General features: G+C 34.7%; 2 protein-coding genes across 4 annotated transcripts in view; one reads left to right on the top strand and one right to left on the bottom strand.

Moving 5' to 3' along the window:
• The window catches only part of LOC128213985 (neurogenic locus notch homolog protein 1-like), a 50,483-nt gene extending 36,500 nt beyond the window's left edge, over positions 1–13,983 (top strand). Inside the window, exons 1-14 of one of the 2 annotated variants that reach the window (XM_052920139.1) lie at positions 4,432–4,552; positions 4,716–5,267; positions 5,984–6,169; positions 6,384–6,467; positions 6,967–6,993; positions 7,319–7,630; positions 8,460–8,645; positions 8,873–8,956; positions 9,415–9,441; positions 9,605–10,093; positions 10,924–11,109; positions 11,337–11,420; positions 11,879–11,905; positions 12,233–13,983. In XM_052920139.1, the coding sequence (XP_052776099.1) occupies positions 4,510–4,552; positions 4,716–5,267; positions 5,984–6,169; positions 6,384–6,467; positions 6,967–6,993; positions 7,319–7,630; positions 8,460–8,645; positions 8,873–8,956; positions 9,415–9,441; positions 9,605–10,093; positions 10,924–11,109; positions 11,337–11,420; positions 11,879–11,905; positions 12,233–12,384 (2,439 nt within the window). In that variant the 5' untranslated portion in view covers positions 4,432–4,509 and the 3' untranslated portion in view covers positions 12,385–13,983. Of the gene's footprint in view, positions 1–4,431; positions 4,553–4,715; positions 5,268–5,983; positions 6,170–6,383; positions 6,468–6,966; positions 6,994–7,318; positions 7,631–8,459; positions 8,646–8,872; positions 8,957–9,414; positions 9,442–9,604; positions 10,094–10,923; positions 11,110–11,336; positions 11,421–11,878; positions 11,906–12,232 lie in introns of those variants that run through there. The other variant, XM_052920138.1, reaches the window with a different exon arrangement.
• Positions 13,984–14,503: 520 nt separating this feature from the next.
• LOC128213987 (elongin-C) lies at positions 14,504–23,319 on the bottom strand. Of its 2 annotated transcripts, XM_052920142.1 has the most exons (5): positions 23,193–23,281; positions 19,466–19,509; positions 19,017–19,216; positions 18,608–18,656; positions 14,504–16,001 (listed from the first exon to the last, which is right to left on the bottom strand). In XM_052920142.1, the coding sequence occupies exons 3-5, from the start codon at positions 19,183–19,185 to the stop codon at positions 15,860–15,862; spliced, it is 360 nt and encodes a 119-aa protein (XP_052776102.1). In that variant the 5' UTR covers positions 19,186–19,216; positions 19,466–19,509; positions 23,193–23,281; the 3' UTR covers positions 14,504–15,859. The 2 variants fall into 2 exon arrangements, with proteins under 2 accessions (XP_052776102.1, XP_052776103.1); XM_052920143.1 differs by lacking the exon at positions 19,466–19,509 and having other exon boundaries at positions 23,193–23,319.
• Between the last annotated feature and the right edge of the window lie 4,671 nt (positions 23,320–27,990).

The raw sequence follows: 27,990 nt of genomic DNA, 5'->3' as shown, positions 1-27,990 counted from the left end.
ATGTAGGCAGTCAAATGCTTTTGATAAATCCATTAGGATAGCTGCTAAGTATATATATTGGTCTCAGGCATTTTTCCAATCTTCTAGTAATTTTAAAAGTGTAGTTTGGCAACCATGGCCTTTCCTAAATGCACATAAAGAGTTATCAAAGATACTGTCAAAATAGTCAGAAAGCTGTAAGGACATAACTTTTTCAAATATTTTGGATGGAATTGGTAAGATACTGACTGGTCTATAATTTGATTTTGTCATTGTGTCGTTTTTCTTATGTAGAGGAGTAACCTGGGCTTGCTTAAGTTTATCTGGGAATACTTGTGTTGATATTGAAAGATTGACCAGGTCTGTTATTGGTTCAACAAGTGACTGCTTACCTAATTTTAATAATTTTACTGATATTTTGTCTGCTCCTGTGGCTTTTTTCACATTAAACTTGTCAATAATTTTAGAGACAGTCCCTGAGTCAGTACTCTTAAAGCTAAAATTACTATCTATGTTTTCTTTTTTTATTTTATTTAAACTTGGATGGTTATTCTTATTAAAAATGTAATCCTTCCCTATACTATCTGCTACATTTACAAAATAGTCATTAAAAATATTTGCAACTTCCCTATTTTCAGACACTATTTTTTCATTTTCAGTTAAAATTATTTTGGGTTGTGAAGTACTTGATTTATTTGACAAGTAAGGTTTAATTGTATCCCAAAAATCATTTTCCTTACAACCACCTATACAACGTTCTTGGAAGTAGATGTTGATCGATTTCTTTTTTAGTTTATTTACATAATTTCTCTGTTTTCTATATTTTTCCCAGTTTTTGGAGGTTCGAAAGTTCAAAAATTTATGGTAATGCATTTTTTTGTTGTAAATAGCCTTTCTTAATTCTCTATTCATATATGGGAGTTGTTTGCTTCTTCTGTACATTTCTTTCACAGGAACATGATTATTAAAAACATCTGTAACATCTGATTCAAATTTCTCATAAATACTGTTTATACAAGATTGTTCATTCTTGTTAGGATCAAAAGTTTGTATATTAATTTTCGAAAGATCATCATTAAAAGCTTCAATATTCAAGTTTTTAAAACTTCTGTACTCAATTTTTTGCTTTTCATTCTTTGGAGTATTGTTGTTTATAACTGTACATACTATGTTGTGACAATCACTTACACCTGTTGGAAAATTTAACGTTTTCATACATAACATCTTGGAATTTGTAATAATTACATCTAAAAGGGATGGAGTACCATTTTTCATAAAACAAGTAGGTTTTTTTACCAAATTTGTTAAGTCAAACATTTCCATAAGATTTATAAGTGGGGTTCCTTTGTTTTCATTCAAAAGATCAAAGTTCAAATCACCTATTAACATATATATTCATTGTATCGATCTCGAGCTTAGCCGGAGATTGACGGTGATTTTTTGAACAGGGTTGTTTTCAACCCTGTTCAGTCGACACTCACAACATAAAATTCCTATTAATAGTAACAAATGTCGCCAGCCGATTTACCACCAAAAATATAGTTTGAAAAAGTGCAGACTATATAAATTGCAAGCTAGGTTTCCAATAACCGAGGTAGATTTGACAAAGCATGAAGCAATCATAACGCAATATCTATTAAATCATTTAATCTGTTGAACTGAGATAAAGATAACATTAAAGTAGTATCCCTGCGCCAAAAAATGAATGAACATCGAAACGTAAACAAAGAATTACTATCCACTCAAAGCGCATCATTCAATCACAGGACACAATGATGATGCCAAGTGAATTTACAGTCGAAGAGAGATAATCCTGTAATGAGATAATGCAGTAAGTTTATCAGATTTGTCTCCCTTGCCTTTGTAAAGAAGAAGCGGGAAATCTCAAGCTTGATTGATTGTCGTGCACAGTTGAAGTCTACAGAGATGTGTGTTTTACTTTGTTTTAGAAAACTTGATTGTTTTACTTGGAATCTGATGTTCTGATGGTTAGTATTAATGTGTTTTACTTTGTTTTAGAAAACTTGATTGTTTTACTTGGAATCTGATGTTCTGATGGTTAGTATTGATTTGCATTTGTAGTCTTTTGTGTTTGTCTTGGTTTAGCAATGGATTGGAATGATCATTATTTCATTTAGCTGCATTTATTTAGTTGTGTCATGTATTTTCACGACATCAGCCGATTTTGTATTTAAAACGAGAATGACAGTACCGTGATATTCTCTTAGCCCCTTTCCATATACTAATATATGTGGGTTTGGTTACAGATGATAACATGCATGGATAACAGACTTACCATGGGAGTACGAGGGAGTAGGAGTGTTTGATCTATAAATCAGTAAGTTCCATGCCAACGTTTTGTTTTATGATGTACGGTGTTGTTGTTGTTGTTGTAATCGCTTGTATTATATGTGTGTTTTATATGCTTGAGCCATTTAATTTAATCTGCCATTGCACACGATTTAATCATATAAGATATTAGACTGTTCACGATGTTATCTTATAAACATGTTATTATTCATTATCTTATCGTCACCTTAGTGCAAGAACTCAATATCTGCTTCTATTTTTTATATGCAGTTATTACGTTATTGCACTAAGATGACGTTATGATTGTTTATATTTATATTTTCAGGACGCGCCGATATTATATCTACATTCGATAATGTTGAATAAAGAGATATTGAAGAACACTGTGTTTGTTGTTTGAACTATCAAACTGCTACATATGGTAACCTGGACATATAGACCCACCCTCGCTTAGGAATTCCAAATGTATTCTCATCTTAAAACCTGGAATGACATAGAAAGCAACAATGGTCTCATTGATCTCAATGATCGCACAGTTTCCCTGCTAAAAACATCACTGTGTTGTTGTTGTTGTTGTTGTTGTAATCGCTTGTATTATGTGTGTTTTATATGCTTGAGCCATTTTTTTTAATCTGCCACTGCACACGATTTAATCATATAAGATATTAGACTGTTCGTTCATTCCTAGGTCGTCAGATTTTTCAACCCCAAGACTTTTCAAAACCTTTGTCACTTGTGAAATCAAAGACCCTTCAACCTGTTTGCCATTTAATTCCCCAAAAGGGTTAAGACTTTTTAACTCTCCTTAAACGATGACATTTAAACCCCTAAAAATACATTTTAACCCCTTTATTTCTGACCTTTGTAAAGACAATAACTAAATCAATTAAAAATTTATGTTGTTATTTATTTTCAAAATTGAGAAAAGTTTAGGAATAAATTAGTTACATAATTATAGTCAGTGAAAGTGATGAATTAGAGAACTTGATACATAACAAATATTTAATGTATAAAAACATACATTCTTGAATCACATGATAATTATGATAAACAATTAAGAATACATTACAAGAGTGCTTTCAAAATACAAGATCAACAAAAAGTATTACGAACTGGAGTACGGCTGTTTGTTTAGAATTAAGCTTGTATACGTGAATCTCTCCAATCTCTCGTAGAAAATCCCCACCAAGGGTATAAGCGAATCATACTTTTCCCACAAATCATGGACACGTGTGTCCATTTATGATTAGACATACTGCATGTTTCGTCCAACCGCTTCTCCTACGAGCTGTGCCTGGAGCGGTACCTTCAGTTTCTGAACGCCCGTGGCCGGATGTCTCCAGACGTCAAGAAAGCGAGTGTCAGCAGCCTTCGGACAATTTGTTAAACGCCTTCACGCCTCTCATGTGTCGCCTGCAAAACTGCCTACAATCACTAGCGAATTTAGCCTGCAATGATCTCTTTTTGCTTGCGCCAAATGAAACACACATCCATGTAGTTTAATTGGAGCGAGAAAACACATCTCGTTGAGCCTGCCACAGCAATGAAAAGAAGAATGTATTTAACATGCATTTGTTGTGTCTGATATATCTCGGCATATATTGTTTAAAGCAACGAAATTTTTAGAAAATATACAGTTTTGTTATTTAAAGATAAAAGCATGGTCATAACTTTGTCAATAATTCATTTAAATTCGTTCGCTTTAGATATTTGTATCAAGAGTAAAATAAAAATACAAAAATAATACAAACAATGTTTGGGGTTACCAGGAACAATACTAACCATTAACTGCATGTATATATAATATGGCATAATATTGAATGATGATATGAAAACATAAATTTCATAGATATAACATTCTTATAACACTGTCATGTCACTACCTCTGTTTTACCTTCACACAGTTTGTAAATTGAACAAGTTGGCTACGAATGTTTTTACAATTAAAGCTTAATGCTACATTATTAAGTATTTATTTAATCGTTTCTATATAGTTTGCAAAAAGATGCCACAAATACCTAACTTGACCAAATTATAGAGAAATTATTATATCGTTATTGAAAAACGATTCACGCGCACCAAAGTTCTCCTTCCCACGCATGCAAGAAATGAGCAATTAGTGGTGGCGAATGAAGTGTAAGGAAACGGAAGGTCCATATATGGGTTTACATAAAGGCGAAATTTTCAAGTTGAATCCAGATAATTTAGACAGGAGTTATCATGCAGTTATTTATTTTACCAATCGCTTGTGTTATGTTATTAGGTGGGTAATTATATTGAATCATAAATATTTGTTAGCTTAAAATGGTGATATATTAATTACATAATTTCATTTAACAAATCCACGAATAGGCTGCTGAATAGTCTATATAATTATTAGAAATATACATTTTAAAATTGACACGTCATTTGTATATTTTCGAAAGGATCTCCGAATTCTGCAAGCATTCTAACCAGACCACAACGAAGTGAAAACGAGACAAGAAACAGTCAAAATGGATCCTTTACCGGTAATACAACAGACACCATTTTGCTGGATGAAGCTCACGTCGAAAATGTAACGGCAAGAGTAGAAGGCTACGATAGCAAAACAACCGATCAAAGTCATGCCGACTTCTTTCACTACGATGATGTTGGAACGACCGTTACTCCTGACATGAACGAGAAAGGAAACACGACGAAAAAATGGAATATTCGCGCTAATTCTGGCACAGCACCAACCGATCATATTTCTCCAGTCGACATCTCGGGTGAAACGCAAACAACCGAAAACAAGAAATCAGAATATTACGACCATACAGATAGTGATTATTATCCCAATGATAACGATATACACAAAGGGGATGAAGGACATGACCATTCCGCCTATCCGATAATGCCAACGTTTTACACGTGTGGAAATTACACGTGCCCCGAAAAGGCCACATGCAGACAAGAAGGTTTTTTCGTGTACTGCGACTGTCCGCCTGACAAAACAGGTACCCATCTGCATGTATAAAACATATAAAATGGTTTCTTTTGACAGTGCCTCAATGATTATATCGTGGCAGTCACTGATCTACATACTTTAGTATCGTAATTCGTTATCAGATATCGTCAGATCTACTTTTTGACATGACATGTTCAAAGAATTTATGCGCTATGGAACAAAATGAGATGAATTGTGTTATGCGTTTTAAAATACTGCGAATTAAAATATCACTTTATTACAATACGCCAATAAGATTGCAACGTTGATGTGAATTTGAAAGAACGTCGAAGAATCTTAACATATTAGTAAGGAAACGAGGAAAATAGATGATGATCACTATAGCTGAAATAATGGCAATGTATACACAAAAAGACCCTGCTTTACTTTATTTACCACACGTAGTCAATACGTTCTCAGACAGTATCGGGTTTCATTTGATTAACTTTTAACTAGCAATAAACTTGCGAGATGAAACCAATGTTTATATATCGTAGTACATTAAGGTTTATCAGTAACTGGTATGAAACACGCAAATTGTATGAAACATCATCAAGTAACCTTACCTATTACCTAAAACGTAATGACAGGCACTAATCGGTTACAGTTTGGAGCCCCTTAAAATATGTTTATTCCATTTTGATTGCTTGTCAACAGAATTGTAAAAAAGTAAAATCATGCCTAACAGTCTGTTAACGCTTTCAGCACTTTCATTTTCTTATCCAGGGCCAAAGTGTGAAATAGATAACCCTTGTTCCGAGCAAACGGACGACTGTCCGGTGGGTATGAAGTGTTATGGCCCATGTAACCCCAACGTGTTCTGTGAAGGAGCCATGGGGATTCCCCACTGTACAACTTGTCTTGAAGGCTGGATTGGAGATAAGTGTGACCAGGACGAAAATGAATGCACCGGTAATAAGATAATTTCTCAAAAGTAGATGAATTGGATTCCATTGTGTCAAATGAGTGCTGCTGTAGGCGTTATATGGTATATCAACAATTGGGTGTTGACTTCAATGGAAGTGTATAGATCAACAGCATAAATTTTACCCAAACTAAGACAACATGTTTGTAGAGAATTCCATGTCGTATTGTTTTAAGTCATTGCTTTAATTATTTCTTTTAGCTTATCCGGACATATGCGAAAACGGTGGTGTATGCCAAAATAGCATAGGACACTTCGAATGCCTGTGTACACTTGGTTGGACAGGTAATAATTTTTATTATAGGGACCTTCTAATCAGCCATCACTCTTTCATATTAGTTTTTCCAAATAGAAGTATTAACCTTTTCGAAACAAATAGTTTGATTGGACGCACGTATAATATTTTGAAATAAAACTTTCAATTTTTATTTGCAAATTAAACATGTTTGTTTACCTAAAATTCATGATCTTATGATATATTGTCTACGATCGATAGTAAGATTGTCCTCTTACTTCGAGTTTTATTGTGTTGGACTTTTTAAACGTTGCTCGATTTTACTTTTCTTCGGCATTGTGAATTCGGCATAAACATTCTAATTCTGCTTTTCAATGAGAAAATGTTAGTGTAGTTGTATTTTTGCCCGCCCATTTAAGTTTACAATGAACAAGCCAACTACAATTTTTTCAGCATTATTAGGTTCACAATCCTGCATGTGTGATTGATCAATTTGCCTGCGTCTGAGTATGCTTGGCTGCATTTAAATAAATAAATATCTTTTTTCAGGTGATTACTGTGAATTGCAAGTTGACTGTAAGTATTTGCCTTCTCTTGTATTTACCGTACCATAATTGCAACTAATTTGTAAATATTGTAGTATACATTAATCCGCCAAATGTCTCAAGTCGAATGATGGCTTTCACAATATTATGAAATATTTATAACGGGGTCAGTTTAGTACTCGTATTGTGTATGACCATTATTTAGTCAAAGAATAGGATATATTCTATAATACTTACTGAACAAAAATAATCGAACAACGCATTAACTGGTTCAGGACTAAATTAATACATTATTGGAATCCTTCATCAAAATTCTGAAGTTTGGTGCAAGTAGAGTGTGCATTCATCATTTTCAGCTGATACAAACAAAGATGGAGAGTCAAAGAAGGATGAGACTGAAGATGAGATATACGAGAATATTACCCCAGTCGATGACTCGAATGAAATGCAGAAAACAGACACAAATAAAGCAGAATATCACGACCATACAGATAGGACTTATACTTCCGATTATTACGAAGTATATACAGAGGGTAAAGGACCTGACCATTCCGCCTATCCGATAATGCCAACGTTTTACACTTGTGAAAATTTTACGTGCCCCGAAAAAGCCACATGCATCAAAGAAGGTTTTCTCGTGTACTGCGACTGTCCGCCTGACAAAGCAGGTATCCATCTGCATGTATAGAACATATCAAATGGATTATTTTGACAGTGTCTCAATGATAATATCGTGGCAGTCACAGCGTACTGTCAAATTAGTTTGATAAATATATACGTAACGCTGAGAAGCTTCCTTTGCAGGTCAGCACAATTGTCTCATTCAAATATCATTTTAGAGCTGTATGCCACAGATATACAGAATTTAGTATCGTAATTCGTAATCATATATCGTCAGATAAACTTTTTGACATGAAATGTTCAAAGAATTTATGGTTCGGGGTTACAAAATGAGACATATGGTGATATGCGGCTTAAAATAGTGCTAATAAAATATCACTATAATTAAATATGCTAATAAGATTGTAACCTTCATGTAAATTTGAAAGCAAGCCGAATAATCTTAAATAAATCTTGCTGAGGAATCACGGGAAATAGATGCTGATCATTATAGATAATTACGCAGAAAATGGCAATGTGTTGACCGAAAGACCCTGCTTTAATTTACCTACCACAAACAGTCAAAACGTTCTCAGACAATATTGGGTTTCATTTGATTAACTTTTAACTAGCAATAAACTTGCGAGATGAAACCAATGTTCATATATCGTAGTACGTATAGGTTTTTCAGTTACTGTTATGAAACACGCAGATTGTATTAAAACAATCATCAATTATCATTACCTATTCTTAGGCAATGACAGGCACTTACCGGTTACAGATAAGGGCCCCTTAAAATATTTTATTCGCTTTTATTGCTTGTCAACAGAATATTAAAAAAGTACAATCATGCCTACAGTCTGTTAACGCTTTCAGCACTTTCAATTTCTTATCCAGGGCCAAAGTGTGAACTAGATAACCCTTGTTCCGAGCAAACGGACGACTGTCCGGTGGGTATGACGTGTTATGGCCCATGTAACCCCAACGTGTTCTGTGAAGGAGCCACTGGGATTCCCCACTGTACAACTTGTCTTGAAGGCTGGATTGGGGATAAGTGTGACAAGGATGAAAATGAATGCACCGGTAATAAGATAATTTCACCAAAGTAAATGAATTGGATTTCACTGTGTCAAATGTGTACTGCTGTAGGCGTTATATGATATTGCAATAAGTTATGCACCTATTGGGTGTCGGCTTCAATATAATTGTTTAGATCGACAGCATAAATTGTTATCAAAACCAAGACAACATGATTGTAGAGAATTCCATGTCGTATTGTTTTTAGTCATTGTTTCAATGATTTATTTTAGCTTATCCGGACATATGCGAAAACGGTGGTGTATGCCAAAATAGCATAGGACACTTCGAATGCCTGTGTACACATGGTTGGACAGGTAAGTTTTGTGTATAAAGGGGCCTTCTTATCAACGATCACTTTTTCGAATTAATTTTTCTATATAATAGTATTAACATATTCAAAACAAGAAGCTTAATTCGTCACTCACACAGTTTTCAAATTACTCTTTCAATTCGATTAGTAACTTTAACGCATTTTTTAAACTCAAATACGATATTTTGTCATGCGCTCGTTGGTAAGATTGTCCACATATTGAGTTGAGCTTTTTCAGTCCGGGTGCATGTTTTTACTTTTCTTCCACACTGTGCGTTCGACAAAAAAATGTTAGTCTACATAAACAATATTAGTGTAGTTGTAATATTGCAGTCGAATATAAAGGTTAAACATGAACATTACCAATACAATGTTTATTGTTTCAGCAATATTAGGTAATCAATCATGCATATGTGATTTATTAAAATGCCTTTGAATGTATTCGGTTTAAATCTATTTCAGGGGATTACTGCGAAAGTAAAGTTGACTGTAAGTATCTGCTTTGTCTTGTTTTACCTTACCATAATTAAAATCTATTGTGATATTTGTTTAAATGATTTATCCTCCTTATGTTCCGGGGAATCGTATATATGCTTGCTTCCTTAGTTTAGGACTCGTGTTGCGTTTGACATTTGACCTCGCCCTATTTTAGTCAAACATGGATCCTTTACCGGGAATACAACAGACACCATTTTGCTGGATGAAGCTCACGTCGAAAATGTAACGGCAAGAGTAGAAGGCTACGATAGCAAAACAACCGATCAAAGTCATGCCGACTTCTTTCACTACGATGATGTTGGAACGACCGTTACTCCTGACATGAACGAGAAAGGAAACACGACGAAAAAATGGAATATTCGCGCTAATTCTGGCACAGCACCAACCGATCATATTTCTCCAGTCGACATCTCGGGTGAAACGCAAACAACCGAAAACAAGAAATCAGAATATTACGACCATACAGATAGTGATTATTATCCCAATGATAACGATATACACAAAGGGGATGAAGGACATGACCATTCCGCCTATCCGATAATGCCAACGTTTTACACTTGTGAAAATTTTACGTGCCCCGAAAAAGCCACATGCATCCAAGAAGGTTTTTTCGTGTACTGCGACTGTCCGCCTGACAAAACAGGTATCCATCTGCATGTATAGAACATATCAAATGGATTATTTTGACAGTGTCTCAATGATAATATCGTGGCAGTCACAGCGTACTGTCAAATTAGTTTGATAAATATATACGTAACGCTGAGAAGCTTCCTTTTGCAGGTCAGCACAATTGTCTCATTCAAATATCATTTTAGAGCTGTATGCCACAGATATACAGAATTTAGTATCGTAAATCGTAATCATATATCGTCAGATAAACTTTTTGACATGAAATGTTCAAAGAATTTATGGTTCGGGGTTACAAAATGAGACATATGGTGATATGCGGCTTAAAATAGTGCTAATAAAATATCACTATATTTAAATATGCTAATAAGATTGTAACCTTCATGTAAATTTGAAAGCAAGCCGAATAATCTTAAATAAATCTTGCTGAGGAATCACGGGAAATAGATGCTGATCATTATAGATAATTACGCAGAAAATGGCAATGTGTTGACCGAAACACCCTGCTTTAATTTACCTACCACAAACAGTCAAAACGTTCTCAGACAATATTGGGTTTCATTTGATTAACTTTTAACTAGCAATAAACTTGCGAGATGAAACCAATGTTCATATATCATAGTACGTATAGGTTTTTCAGTTACTGTTATGAAACACGCAGATTGTATTAAAACAATCATCAATTATCATTACCTATTCTTAGGCAATGACAGGCACTTACCGGTTACAGATAAGGGCCCCTTAAAATATTTTATTCGCTTTTATTGCTTGTCAACAGAATATTAAAAAAGTACAATCATGCCTACAGTCTGTTAACGCTTTCAGCACTTTCAATTTCTTATCCAGGGCCAAAGTGTGAACTAGATAACCCTTGTTCCGAGCAAACGGACGACTGTCCGGTGGGTATGACGTGTTATGGCCCATGTAACCCCAACGTGTTCTGTGAAGGAGCCACTGGGATTCCCCACTGTACAACGTGTCTTGAAGGCTGGATTGGGGATAAGTGTGACAAGGATGAAAATGAATGCACCGGTAATAAGATAATTTCACCAAAGTAAATGAATTGGATTTCACTGTGTCAAATGTGTACTGCTGTAGGCGTTATATGATATTGCAATAAGTTATGCACCTATTGGGTGTCGGCTTCAATATAATTGTTTAGATCGACAGCATAAATTGTTATCAAAACCAAGACAACATGATTGTAGAGAATTCCATGTCGTATTGTTTTTAGTCATTGTTTCAATGATTTATTTTAGCTTATCCGGACATATGCGAAAACGGTGGTGTATGCCAAAATAGCATAGGACACTTCGAATGCCTGTGTACACATGGTTGGACAGGTAAGTTTTGTGTATAAAGGGGCCTTCTTATCAACGATCACTTTTTCGAATTAATTTTTCTATATAATAGTATTAACATATTCAAAACAAGAAGCTTAATTCGTCACTCACACAGTTTTCAAATTACTCTTTCAATTCGATTAGTAACTTTAACGCATTTTTTAAACTCAAATACGATATTTTGTCATGCGCTCGTTGGTAAGATTGTCCACATATTGGGTTGAGCTTTTTCAGTCCGGGTGCATGTTTTTACTTTTCTTCCACACTGTGCGTTCGACAAAAAATGTTAGTCTACATAAACAATATTAGTGTAGTTGTAATATTGCGGTCGCATATAAAGGTTAAACATGAACAATTACCAATACAATATTTATTGTTTCAGCAATATTAGGTAATCAATCATGCATATGTGATTTATTAAAATGCCTTTGAATGTATTCGGTTTAAATCTATTTCAGGGGATTACTGCGAAAGTAAAGTTGACTGTAAGTATCTGCTTTGTCTTGTTTTACCTTACCATAATTAAAATCTATTGTGATATTTGTTTAAATGATTTATCCTCCTTATGTTCCGGGGAATCGTATATATGCTTGCTTCCTTAGTTTAGGACTCGTGTTGCGTTTGACATTTGACCTCGCCCTATTTTAGTCAAACAATTAATCATAAACTATAAAAACTGATTGTACAAAAAATAGTCGAACCACTGGTCAAAAGAGTTACATGGTACAGGACTGAATTTATACATTAGTAAAATCCTACATCAAAGTTTTGAACGTTGGCGCAAGTAGATTGTTTATTTAATAATTTTTCAGCTCATACATACACAGATAGAGATTCAAAGAAGGATGAAACTGATGACACGGTAGAACCTGCTGAAAGCAAACACAGTCGGGCTTGTGCCTCGGCATTTTCAACGTCAATGGTTTTGTCTGCTTTCGTTGGATGTCGAATTTTAATAATGTGACCGTTTGTAACACTATTTATAGATTCATAATCCAGATTTTGAACAGTACCCAGTCAATTTATTCATAATAGTATGAGGGATCCAGCTCAAAGCAGGATTTGAAGCTTTGAACCATGTTGAAATTGTTTACCAAGCCATTTACATCCATTTCCAGATACATTTTATTATGTAATGCAAATGTCCAGCAATTGGATAGTCATTGGGTAAGACAAATGATGACGGTATTTAGCTTTGGGTAAGTGTGTTTAACCGTTTCATGAAGAATTAGAATTGTTCTGAAGCATAAATGATTTTACCAATCCCTAAATGTGTCCAACACATATTTGCCAATGAAATGCATAATGCTTGCTTGATTATTGATGCATAACAATGCATTATGGAGTGATTGTTTAATGAACTTGAAATAACTTGGATTCTTCGTCTTCCCATTAATGTGATATTAAAGTTAAGGATATTTCCCTGAGAAATGGATAGAAGGTATTATCATATTATCAGACCATTAGAAAAACGGAAACAAGTCGATGTTAACAAGTTTTATTTGCAATATCGGCAATACAGAAGCCTTTGGTCATGAACAAGTAACAGATGTTATTCTTGTTAGCTGTATGTCAAAGCCTGATATTACTGTACTAATTCACCTCATCGTAACCCTTTGTAATGAAAATAACGCTTGCACAAAATACTTCAATCATGATAAACGCACTTTGTTGTATTTGTCGACATGATATAATGTTTTGATTCCATTGTATAATAAAAACCCATGGTTGAAATTGTATAATAGCGGTATCTGAAAAAAAATACTTTAATACACCAGCTTTTTGATGCCTTTATAGCTCTTGTTTTTGAAATAACCAGGTCAAACGAAATTGAAAGAATTCATTTATAATTTGGGAAAATTCAAGTACAGCAAGTATTCATTGGAAGCTTGGTCAATATATCCACTGTATATTCATAGATTTGTTAGTAATATATTATAATTCAGTCATTGTGGTGTTGCTAATAAATGTGTTAACTCTAAATGTAATGCATTTAAAATCATTCTTGTATGAATTCAAAACTAGAACATTTGTAGAATGGAATATCCGGTAATAGCCAGAAATTAAAAAGGTCATGACTTTTAGCATTTCTTAGATAAAATACAGTAAGCTTACTGTCCAGCTTTATCTAACATAGATAAACATTTTATTCTTTGTGAACTGGGTGGATAAAGCTCTTATTGTTAATAAAACAGAGATAAGGACTGTTTATTCTGTCGATCAAGACATACTCGAGATGAATCCCATTTCATATTTGTTTATACATGTTTTGATTTTATTCGATGTAAATATGTTAATCAATTTTATTTTAATTATCCATATGTGTTTAAATCAAAGAGTTATTGAACTAAACAAAAGACTAGAGATTGTCAATTTATTGGGGGGGGGGGACAAGTTCAAGGGGGAAAATGTGCAATGTGGAAGTTAAACGTTGTTTCTGTTCACCCTCTGCTCATGAGGTCGTATTGTTTATATTCAGATACTACTTTTTCATATTTTGAACAATCTGTTCCTTCACCATGTTTGTGTTGAGTTATATCTTAATAAACTAACTGTTCTATTCTGTTTTGTTCTGTTTTATTGGAACTGTGCTCGTACATACACTGCAAATTAAACCAACTTTTTTACAAAGGGTCCTTTATATTTACATTGATTAAAGACAAGAGTAGTTGGTAACAATTGGCTTTTTACCGAAATAAGTGTTAAAAAAGCAACTTGCCTGCAAGATTTATTAATTAAGCAACTTATTCATATCGATAAATGGACATAATTTCTAGTGCATGTAAATTCAATCAATGGACAAGATTAAAGTCTTGCTCACAATTTAAGTCATAGAATGAGAATGCGAAATTAAATAATTGTTGTGCATAAGTGTGCATGATATGCAAACTGCCCATACTTGAACCAGGACCATAATCTGCATTGAAAAAAATCAATATTTTAGCGATTAGATTGTCTGATACCCGTTAAGACCTATTGACTAAGTCTACTTATCCTATCAGTGGTAAGCTCATATTTTTTGAGAGAGTCCAGCTTCAAATTTGTGAGACTAGACTCATGGGTTACAAAAATAACAAAATAAACTAATCTGTATCTGTAATTGTTAAATAATAAACAAAGACATATGCATAAGACACAATAGTGGAATATGACAACATTAAATGAATGTTAACTTTGTTCATCACTGAACAGTGGCTGCAGCTGTGTACTTTTTCAAGGTACCATTACGCTTTGTGACTTTAATTTAACTTTCAAAACCCATGCAAGTGAGCATGTTCAGTTTTAGGTCAAAATGGATACAGAACAGCACACACAAAATAAAAAATTCAATACATGAAACATTGAACTAGTTAAATAACAACAAATAATTGTTTATTATCTTTAGTATGCATCCTTTTGATTCAACAATCAATACATTGTGTATTCATGGGTTAAGGGGTACTTCAGACAGGAAGCAGGTTAAGTGTTTCCAAATCTGGTTGACTGTTATATTGAATATTATTTTGGTGAGGGTAAACCTTGACACAATACACTTGAAACTGAGAGATACATGTCGTGACAGTAATAAATGTTATCACAACTGACTGGAAAATAATGCCAGGCTATTAAATGTATGGCTAATAATAAACTTAATTAAAAAGATGAAAAATTTCATGTCCCTTTTATCTTCACAATTATAAAGTATTGTTGTTTTTTAACATGGAAGCAATATAAACCAACTACTGAATGAATGTCATGCTTACAAAACAATTATGGTGAGTAATATTAAAAAATTGCAAATACAGTTCAGTTCTCCGGCTTATATTTTATTTCACAACAATGTTACATATACAACACACGGCTGTAAAAACAAGTTGGCATTCATCCAGTTTGTTCTAAAATAAAAATTATACACCAAATTTGCCTTCGTTGACATTGACAAAGCAGAAAAGTAATAAAAATGTCCTTACAACACTTTGTGCAAAATTGAACAGACAGGCTACAAAAATGTAAACTATGATGGCAATTAAGCACAGATTCAAATGGAGTATATGTATGTTTAAGCTAAACAGATACTACTGCGGATGAAATGATGCCTTACCTAATTGATCATGCAAAGTTCACATTACAAACAAGAAGTTTTTTAACAATATTTTTAGAATTATATGGAAATGTATAAAACAATGAGTCATTTCATCTTTAAAAATGCAGTTATAATATCAAATAAAAAAAGAGTTTAGAGTTGTCAACATACATGTAGCAGAAAGCGGGGGGGAAATGTGAGAGTGTATTACAGAATCGTTTAATTTGTAAAAAAATGTTTTTGCAATTCCCTTAACCAAGTTGTTGACTTACAAACCTAGAAAATCTAATAACAGAGTGCAAGAAAATTGAAAAAGGTTAACATATTCAAGGAGAGCTAATGAGAAAACACCTATAAGATCGGTCACCAACAGAATTTAGCAGTCTAAGAAGTTTGCAGCCATTAGAAGCTCGAGGGCGATCTCTGCAGCTATTGGGAACTCAGGAATCTCCGTTGAACTGTTTGTGTATCGGACTTTGTATGTAAAATACATACAAACCTTCTGCAGCACATGAGACCTGCAAGACAAAAAACAAAAACATTCAAGCACAATCATTTTTACACTGGATAACATTAAAGGTGCACAACATAGGTAGGTTGATATCTAAAAAATATTGTTGTATCTTAATTTATTATCATAATTAACTCATTTGACATTAATTATCAAAACATAAAAATGCATATGATCTAGGAACAGATAAAAAAATATTGGGGATGTTTGGGCACTTTTTTAACTGAGGATATAATATAAATTATAAAAAAAAATCATATGAGTCTTTTATATGTACCTAAATCATATGCTTATTATGTTTTGACTATTAAGGTCAAATAAGTAAGACATGATAAACATTGAAATTAAAAAGCAAATAATGCATAAAACTATATTGTGCGCTTGAAAGGCATGAAATTTACTATTGCATTACGGAAATTATAATTTTTATCTTCAGTGAAACGCATCCTATCTTGATGAGGAACACTTAAAGCTTGCATGGCGTATAGGATATGGTCAAGTTGTTATAATTGGCTTTACAATTGCCTTGATTTCTGGTTGAATCAACAGCTACTTTCCAGATAAGAAAAACCTACAATAGCTATCCTATTGAACTTTAGTTCACATTTCAATTACATGTTTGTGTATATTCGATGAATCATTTCATTTATATCACATTTGTCCTTGATCTTATAGATGTTCTTTTTCTAGACAATTTTACAGATCCCCCCCCCCCCCCCCAACTAGAGCTATCACTGAATGTGATTAATACTACCCTCATTGGAAATGGCAGTGAAATATTTAGAAATCCTACCTAAAATTGACAATGCTGTGGACACAGTTATGGTTCTTGTAAATGGCAATTCCTATCATTGTGCTTTACCATTGTATGAAGTTTCCATACAGTGTAGTTTTTAAGTAATGCTCCAAAAAAGAAATTGTAACACACAGCAATAACTCTGTAATACACTGCATTTCCTCTCATACTGCTTAACCATTGCATGAAGCCTAATTAAATTCCAATTACCAGTTGAAAGGTCATTCTCGAGACAAGGAAAACCTCAAAGGACTGACTAACCGACTCACCACAGGGTGACACCTACATATCCCCTCAAACTTAATTTGTCTGGGTATTATAATGCTTACTTGATTCAAAACATTTATAAATGATCTTTCCACTGTATCACATATATCAATCTGCTATTTTGTTAACTATAAACTTGTTCCCAAGTGTACAACTCACTCTTAGGCTACACACGAAAAATTCAAGGCCCTGTTTTCAGAAATTTGAGAATCAGTCAATGAAAAAAAAACTATTTGAATTTAATAAAGGGGTCTGTTTGAATTTAATAAGCAAGAGCACTAACTGCAAAATACTCCTGTCTTTTTTCAGTACACCAAGTTAGGGGGTGACTGGTTGTATGCTAGCCAAAATAAGAGAGGGTAAGGTTAATACTGTTTATGCCAATTCAAGGTTGATAACTTTGTAGTGACTAAGACGACCTAGCTGGTTATAGTACCTAACCGAGATACTCTGCCCATACACATTCTGACCTTATTTGGTGATGAATGGACAAAGGCATCTTAAGCCATTGATCAAACAAAACCAATATAGGGTATTTATATAATTAAAGGGTGATAACTCTTCAGTTACTTGAGTGATATGGCTGATTAACAAACTTGTCTGAGATATCATGCCGAAACACATTCTGACCAAATTTGGTGATGTTTGGACAAAGGCTTCATACCTTATTGATAAGACAAGACGGATTTAAAGTAATATTTATAATTAAAGGGCGATAACTCTAGTGACCTGAGTGATACTGCTGATTATCAAACTTGTCTCAGATATTACGCCCATACACATTCTGACATGACCAATTTAAGATAATTTCTAAAAGGGTTATATCTCTTGGTTGGATATGAAACTTGTCCAAGATAACATGCCCATATACTTTTTGACAATATTTGGTGATGATTGGACAAAGGCTTCTAAAGTTATTGATCAATCAACATACTGGACCCCACCTGTACACATCAGTTGAAACTATAATATTTCATGTACTGAGCATAAAAAGCCCAAACCATGAGCAACGTTCTCAATATTCAACGTAAACCAATCCATTGTCATATACGTGTGCTTTGGGGCTCACAGTCTGAGGAGTGAATGCAAAAGGGTTCTCAGTGACACTAAATTAAGAAGAAGATAGAACCTTTTCGCTTTGTTTTTTTATTATAACATACAAAGGAAATTCCTGCAGTACAGTGACACTCAAAAATTTAAAGGTAAATACTACCTTCAGAGCTCTAGATATAGTTGCATATAAAAATGCAGTAAAGATTGAAAATGAAATTGCAATGCATATTGAGTGCTTGCATATCAAAATGCATAGACACTGGTATTTGTCAAAAGGTCCCTTGGCATGTGCATTTGTGATGACTCAGTCAAGTCGAGTAAGGTATGTATTGATTAAATTTTGAGGAATATAATTATTGTTTTCATATAAATGAATCCTCTTTTGGAAGAATGACACTCTAGGGAAAATTAAGGGATATCACACTCTTTGACTCAAAACTATATCTAGACCTCTGTTGCTTATAATTTATTTAAGCACATGCATCACGTTAACTTACGGTATTTCTCTGAAGTTAATTTCATTTGTTTCATTTTCAGCAAACTGTCCTGAAAAAAAACACAACAAAGTTATTATATCTAATACGTACTGTAAGAATACTTTGGGTCAGGCATGTTGACATTGTGTAGAGAATGTTTTCACTGTAATTGCCTCAAGTGTTTAATTTAAACAATCTAAATCATCAAGGGAGATAATTTCCTTTAAAATAAAATATATGGTAGACACCTATTGAGGTACCCTTTCACACAATTAACTGTATGCTTTTTAATTTTTGGGACTGGAAAGAGGGTTAAGATAGTTTTGAACAAGCAGTTATGGACATATTTTGGAGGGTTGGCTGGGTACAAGATGATTGCCTGAGTAGATGACAGCAACAGAAAATACATGACAGGTTATGGTGTACTAACCTGGCCCACTTAACATAGCCTTAATCGTTCCAGAAGTTAAAGCGTGGTCTCTTTTCACAATGAACTCGTGCCCGTCAGAGGAAACAAGTTTGACGTACATGGCATCAGGGCCCTCACATCCCCCGTACACTTTCTCCTCCTCACCCTTGTCGCCCTTCTCATCAGACATTGTGCCGGTCTGACAGTGCTCACTTCCTCACCTGCAAGAGAATAAACATGTCCACTAAGAAATGCAAAGAAGACATATTCCAATCACACATATAGTGCTGATCTATAATTGCTCAATTCCTCACGTGCAAGAGAAACTCCCCTCTACTAAGAAATGCACAGCGGCCTGATTATAAATTTTCATTTCCAATCTGACATTTTGCCTGTATGACACACTACCTCAACTGCAAGTGAAAATACTCATCCAATAAGAAATGTACAATAGACTGATCGACACATACTCTCATCAGACAAGGTGCCAGTCTCACAGTGCTCCCTTCCTCTCCTGCAAGGGAAAATACACATTCAATAAGAAATGTACAATAGACTGATCAAAACATACTCTCATCAGACAAGGTGCCAGTCTCACAGTGCTCCCTTCTTCTCCTGCAAGGGAAAATACTCTTCCAATAAGAAATGTACAATAGACCGATTAAAACATACTCTCATCAGACAAGGTGCCAGTCTCACAGTGCTCCCTTCCTCTCCTGCAAGGGAAAATACACGTTCAATAAGAAATGTACAATAGACTGATCAAAACATACTCTCATCAGACAAGGTGCTAGTCTCACAGTGCTCCCTTCCTCTCCTGCAAGGGAAAATACTCTTCCAATAAGAAATGTACAATAGACTGATCAAAACATACTCTCATCAGACAAGGTGCTAGTCTCACAGTGCTCCCTTCCTCTCCTGCAAGGGAAAATACTCTTCCAATAAGAAATGTACAATAGACCGATTAAAACATACTCTCATCAGACAAGGTGCCAGTCTCACAGTGCTCCCTTCCTCTCCTGCAAGGGAAAATACTCTTCCAATAAGAAATGTACAATAGACCGATTAAAACATACTCTCATCAGACAAGGTGCCAGTCTCACAGTGCTCCCTTCCTCTCCTGCAAGGGAAAATACTCTTCCAATAAGAAATGTACAATAGACCGATTAAAACATACTCTCATCAGACAAGGTGCCAGTCTCACAGTGCTCCCTTCCTCTCCTGCAAGGGAAAATACTCTTCCAATAAGAAATGTACAATAGACCGATTAAAACATACTCTCATCAGACAAGGTGCCAGTCTCACAGTGCTCCCTTCCTCTCCTGCAAGGGAAAATACTCTTCCAATAAGAAATGTACAATAGACCGATTAAAACATACTCTCATCAGACAAGGTGCCAGTCTCACAGTGCTCCCTTCCTCTCCTGCAAGGGAAAATACTCTTCCAATAAGAAATGTACAATAGACCGATTAAAACATACTCTCATCAGACAAGGTGCCAGTCTCACAGTGCTCCCTTCCTCTCCTGCAAGGGAAAATACTCTTCCAATAAGAAATGTACAATAGACCGATTAAAACATACTCTCATCAGACAAGGTGCCAGTCTCACAGTGCTCCCTTCCTCTCCTGCAAGGGAAAATACTCTTCCAATAAGAAATGTACAATAGACCGATTAAAACATACTCTCATCAGACAAGGTGCCAGTCTCACAGTGCTCCCTTCCTCTCCTGCGAGGGAAAATACTCTTCCAATAAGAAATGTACAATAGACCGATTAAAACATACTCTCATCAGACAAGGTGCCAGTCTCACAGTGCTCCCTTCCTCTCCTGCGAGGGAAAATACTCTTCCAATAAGAAATGTACAATAGACCGATTAAAACATACTCTCATCAGACAAGGTGCCAGTCTCACAGTGCTCCCTTCCTCTCCTGCGAGGGAAAATACTCTTCCAATTAGAAAGGTTCAGCATATTCTCATAAGACAACGTGCCTACAGGACTGTGCTGACTATATTTACCACCTGCATGGGATAAAATTTAATATACTTATAGGACAAATACTTAAAAAAATCACCCCTGAAAAAGGGAACAAGAATCCTCTTAAGAAAGCAGACCACTAACAGATTATGATGTATATTAGAAATACATGTATGTAAATATGTATTCAGCAAACATCACCTAACATCATGTTTGTTTGAGACTGCTCACTACCCAAACTGCAAAGGAGAACATAGTTGCAACTGCATGACAAACTATAATTTGGTTGAATTGGAATTGCCACCTGTTTGGAGCATCTTCCTTTGAAAAAAGTAAGGCAGCTGTATTGGAATCATAGCCATGGTTAACTTTAGCAATTTATCTCACAATCATTAAAGTTATTGTCTGCATAAGATATTAACCTACTATCCTTTTATGGAAAAGAGGCATAACTCTTAAGTTACTATGGCAATTTACCCCATAATTGAACTTGACCTTGACATTATGCCCACAAACACTGTCAAAGTGTCGTCCCAGGCGCATAAGAGAGTCCTACAAAAAAATCCTCGAGAGCATGCCAACTGACCCTACACAGCCTCATTTTAAATAGACTTCTTGCTACAGCACTGATAGTAAGTACTGTACACTCACTGAGTTAGACCCACTTTCCATTTGCCTCTGCTAATTTTTGCTATCGCAGCGAACACAACGAATTTATCGACTGTACACATTTCCTCTGAGTTTAAAATTAAGGCCCTCGGATGGTGATCAGTTGACTGAAGAATTACGAACGCAGCATTCCTCGGATTGGTTAACTCCTCGAAACTCCACGTCATTTAATAAATAATAAGAATCTACACTAAAGTTGTTTTGCAAGTGAGCTTACCACAAGAATAAAATCATATTTCACTATTTGCACATGCATCTTTAATTTCTTATAAACATGTTTTTGCTAATGACTGAACATTGATCAACACATTTCACCCGAAAAAAGACTAGGTTACTTATTACACATTTTTGGAAAATCAGGAGGTCAAACATATGTTCATAATTCACAGCGCATGGTTGAAGGCCTTCTTGTCTTGTTTCTGTTGAAAATTCCCTTAAACGTCATAGCTAATTTTAACCACCAATAATAAATAGTATATTCTACATTTAAATGATATCGCGCCTGACCTCAGAGGTCATGGTTTAAAAACGTGTAAAATGTTGGCTGTTTTATGACGCAAAACAATTAGAGAAAATACATCAATGATTCAATGTTCATTGTTAACAGGTCAAGACATTATTCAACTGGCCTTAATGGACACAAATACAAATTAAACGCTGGTAAGAATCTTCTTTGATTAACAATGTACATATTAACAATAAAAACAAATAACTTTGAACAAGAATGATTTCTTCTCTGATATGACGTGGGGTTCTGCCACAGGGTCCTAAAATCTGAAGATTTCCTTTCGCGATCTTTCATATTATTTATATAAAACTCCGCGGTAAACCATCCACTCTTAGAAACTCGGGGGATTTTAGCGAGGGAAACAGTTTCACCCTCGGAGGAAATCGTGATCATAGACTTTATCCCTCAGATGTTTCTTGTTATCATATATCCAACTTTATGTAAACTTTTTAAAGATTTTTGTATCTTTTAAAATGAAACATAAGTGTACACTACACTGGCTTACAATACCCTTTAGGTAGTGAAGGTATCTGTCAGAAAGCTCTGAACAAGACGTAGCACTGAAAGATAAAGACTTTCTTGGACCTGTTCTGCATTGTAAAGAAGCCTTTGTACTGGACTCCACTTCTATCAGATACAACTGACTTATTTAACTTTTGTGCAGCTATTTATAATCCAAGAACACTGGTCTTGCAATGCATGTTGCTGAGCAAAACAAGTTACATCATAAAATTGAAAATGCATAAAATTGGGTGTGCTTCTACTATAACAGAGTGAGACTAAATCATATGTGAAATAATGAAATAGAAACATTTTCAAAAGCAGATACATTTAGAAACCAAAACATATATTTATTACCAAATTAGTATTATTTATCTGTACTGCGAAATAACAAATGATTCATATTTTTTTTAAGAAAAAGGGCACACAACAGTTTTGTAAACAAAGGGAATATGTTTATAACTAGGCAGTTTCAGGACCGATAAATAAGCTACTTCGTTTGATTTTATAAAAATGGGTGTACTTTCATTCAAGATAAACTTACAATAACTGATTGTACGGCAAAGGGACCAAAACAGCCGAAAATAATTGGTGAGCAGGCGCTTGACCCTATCAACAGTTCCCCGGATGTAAATCACGTTTACATGAACACCGGTTGGAAAACGCTTCCCTGTAGATTGTACATGGTTACACACCACTAGTTTTCATACGTCCATTTAATATGAAATGTCAGATAATTGCGTTAATCTTAGCCTGTGACATTGCATAACAATACCGTAATTTACACTATTTTTTTTATAATAAACAAGACCACTTACATCGACTTCTACAATGTATATGATACATCTGGCGCTGGCTTATCGAGTGGTTAGTTATATCAAGCTTGCACAACAAATCGTCAAATTGACTTTTTATTTCAATATGGTAGACAAAGCATTGTGGAAAAAAACGTATATAATAAATTTGTTCACATACCATTTAGCGTTTATGAGTTTCAGTTCCGGCGGGGTGAACATTCAAATGTGTGATCCTAAAGTGCGCCCCTCTAACATCAAAAACTGGATCAAGCTTCTGGGAGTGTGACCATTACTAAAACCCGTGACGTAGAACCGAACATTTTAAAATCTCGACTTGTATATCCTTTATTATACCGCTTCGATAAATATATGTTTCACTACGGTTATAATTATGAATAATCATTTATATTAACATGGACAGGTATATGTCAATCTAATTTGTGTTTGATTGAAGTTTATCAATTTTACCTAGCTGGGCGTAGGAATAATTGTTATTGGTCCCAAATTTACACATTTCGTGTGCACAGACAAAATACGGATTTAATAACAACTTGGGATCTTAACACATTATTTCATCACTGTTATTAATCCTCAGCGAAAATAACTGTATAAAACTCTTTATTGACCTGTCGGTCTTTATTCTATCGTTATCAAAAATGAATTTTAAATATAAACATATTTTTTTTAATTTTTAATAATAAAAAATATACATACTAAAAACGGTTTCAACTTTGACGTCAAACTGGATGAGCGCTTGTTTTATTAAAAATTGTCGTGGCCAAAAAGTTAGCTCAACGAGTTATAATTACACTGCGCTAAAATAATTTATATGTATCTTTTATTGATATTAACTTACGAAATCATTTTAATGTGAAAACTAATCTAAATACAAATTATCCAAGTTTCAGCATTCATGCAATTGGATATAGGTCTTTTAAAAGCTACAACGATTTTGACTCACTTTAAAATCCACATTACCGTGGCAACACACTTAATTTAATACTTATCAGCATATTTAACACTTTGACTCAAACGAATTATTCTTGAGTGACTTCTATTTTGAACAATCGTCATAATAACGAAAACGAGGGACTAAACTGTTCTGTACTAAAACGTGCCCCGGATGTTTTACTTTATTTTTATTTATAAGACTACAACGAATTAAAAACACATTTTAGATTTTATCTTTAACTTAAATGTATATATATATATTTGTATTTACATGTAAATCTGAATAAATCACAGATGTGATAACTGTGTCAACTAAATTTATTTAAGGGTTTTCTTTAAAAGCTCCGAAGCATCTCCCTATAGCTGTGTGATGTGGCGGATCTATGGTCCAGGGAGAACACACTTAATTGACTGTCAATTCAGGGGTCCGGAAGGGACATTCATGGGGTCCCGTGTGACAGTGCTATACACTGGTGGGGAGCGAGACAAATCGGCCCCCAAATCGGCCACTAAGACGTTTCGGCCTTGCCATTTCGTCCCCTCAATTAAATTGACTCGAGACGTTTCGGCCCCTTACTGATTTTCAACAGAGATATTTCGGCCCCTTAATTTAATTTTATTTTGAATATGTAAAGAAAAGAATAATTTGTCAACTTTTATTTCAAAAGATTGTATATGAGATCTGGAATTTCACAAATAGAACAGAACAGAACAGAACAGAATTTATTACACGTAAACTATACAGTTTTTTGTGTTTCATATACATAATAAATATATTACTATTACAATTATACAGTGTAGTTTTAAATATTAAATAAATATTATAATCAACTTTTTTTTAAGGATGAACTGAAATTGTAAATCACAAATCTACCAAACTAAAGAGTATACAGAATAGAACATATTCTATAACACGTAAATTTAACAGTATGTGTGTTATGGTTACATATAAACATATCAGCATTACAACTAAACTAAGCTGATAGCGACTGATATTATTGACTTACAAAGGATGAACTGAAAAAAGTGTTATTGCAAGGTTTTTATTTGACCTGTTAAAGTTTTCAGCTTCCTCATTATTATCATGATTAATATCAGCGAACAATTGCTCGAAATGATTTTTAAAATCCTCCAGAGGTACATAAACACTTTTATCTGCGATCTGTGAACGAAAATATCTCCAGAATTCTTTAGGCCTATTACGTTTCAAATTTTCAAACTCTTTCAAACGTTTAAATTTAAAAGCTCTACGTTTCTTTGACACAGTAGTTGTATACAAACTTTTCAATCTACACAATTCAAGTCTGTCTCGATCACTATGCGAATTATTATAAACATTCAAGGCGTTTTTATATAAGTTCTTAGCATTTCTGCATTCTTGATCGAACCATTTAGCAGAATCAGTGATAAAGCATTTTTCAAAACTTGGGTATTCTATTACATGCCTAACAAATAATGGGTCGGCCACCTCACGAACAATATCTGTAAAAGTATTCACCATAAAGTCAACATTAATAACATTTTGTACATCACAATTTTGAACTAAATTGTTAAAATCGACAGTTCTAGCAATTAGTCCATTTCTGAATGCGTCCTTTTCTTAATCACTCCATTTTAGATATTCACTTATGCGTGGTATTTCTTTAAATACATGTGTATTGCACGCAATATCAAAAGACAATGGGGCATGATCACTGAAATCATTGAAATGACCAACCTCAAACTTATCAACAAGATTAAAATTATGTTCATTAAGTATTAAGTAATCGATAACACTTGAGCCATTTGTATTGAAACATGTATAATTGCCGACGCCAAAGTCCGCTCCCAAACGGCCGTTAATAATTTTTAGTGCAGTGGCCTTACATAAGTCTAATAACTTATTTCCATGACAGTTACTGCCCCTGTCCATTGAGTATCTAGGTATTAAGGGATTGTCACATACATAATTATCACCATCAATATCTGGGACATACATGTCACAAATAATGCTATCTGTCTAACATGACGTTCTGGCATTAAAATCACCAGCAATCATAACTGTGCCTAATGTTTGATATTGGTTTATATCATCCTCTAAACTCGCAAAAAGATCAGTGTCTATCAATCTAGCAATAGGTGATGAATCCCCCCACATGTATACTGCTGCAAGATATATATCAGTATCAATGTTAAAAAAGTGTTTGTCAATTTTTTTACCAAATAATTGTATCATGCCTATTTTTAAATATCGAAATACCTTCCTTAATAGTGTTGCGAACAAAAATAACAATACCACCGCTATTTCGTTTTGCCTGCCTATGCCTATACTTCCTATAATAATTATAACAATGGTACCCTGGAATATCAACATTGCTTGATTTACCGGTCCAAGACTCAGTTAAAACTATTAAATCATGCTTTACAATAAAAGAAACAAAGTTAGTGTCTTCACGCTTTGCTGCACTCAGCCAATTACAAATTCAAATTAAGCACTTCAGCCCATCCGACCCGTCCTATGCTTCTTTCACGGGTCTACCGTCTATGTACAGCGTGTCGTACGACACCCATGCCCTCCTTCCGGCCGGTTTTTCTTCTTTAACCCGTTTGAAGAGACGCCTCCTCTTCGCTGCTACTTCCGGTGGGAATTGCTCTGAGACGTAAAAGTCAGTGCCTCTCAAATGCCTACTGTTACTGCGCACTTGTTCGCGTTCACCGAAAAAACAAAATTTGCCGACGATGCTGCGGTGTTTTCTATCGTTTCCGTTTCCCGTGGCTCCCCTTCCGTCCGGCTGGCTCTGCTTCTGGCCCATCCTGTGCAGTCTCGAAACGCATACTATCTACTACCTCTTTAGCTAATTTTAACTTATCGATGATAAACTCCCTCATAATCTGTTCAGACCTCGCTGGGGTCTCGCCTGTTTCTTCCGGAATATTTCCAAAGATTAAGTTGTTCCTATTGCTCTGAGACTGTACATAGTTCATATCCTCCTTCAACTTATCTTTGTCACGTTCTAGATCCGCGATCCTTCTCCTGGCCCCCTCCAACTCAATATCCACGGAGTCAACCTTGTTTTCCACTCGGTCAAGTTTAGCACTTTTTTCCTTCGTAAAATTGTCTATGTGTAGCCATAACTTTTTTTATATCTCTGTCGAAATTATCCACCTTTTTGTCAAGCCCGTCAAGTGTCTTAAGCCTTATATCCATATCACTCAATTTTAAATCCATTCTCCCCAACATTGCTATAATATCAGAGTTAGAAGGGCGTCTATATGGGCCGCCGCCGACTCCCCGACTGAAGTACGCAACGCCACGGTCGTGATTCGTTTACTGACGGACACGCGGACAAACGCTCGATCGTTGTGCAGAAGATGCAATGTTGTTACAGACAATGTTTGTGATCACAGGATCAATTCGTGCAACTATTTCAACCAATCAAGGAATGAACTAATAAACAAACATCCCATAGTGTGCGCCGGGTCAGACGTTGATATTATATCACATATGTTTAGTGAACGAACGCTACATACACTTGACCACCATATGGAACAGACATATATAAATGATGTGTGCAAATACGTATCATCAGTAATCCGTGGAGAAATAGACTAAGA

Source organism: Mya arenaria, chromosome 13 (genome assembly GCF_026914265.1).
Source record: "Mya arenaria isolate MELC-2E11 chromosome 13, ASM2691426v1".
Lineage (NCBI taxonomy): Eukaryota > Metazoa > Mollusca > Bivalvia > Myida > Myidae > Mya > Mya arenaria.
This window is presented reverse-complemented; position numbering and strand designations above follow the sequence as displayed.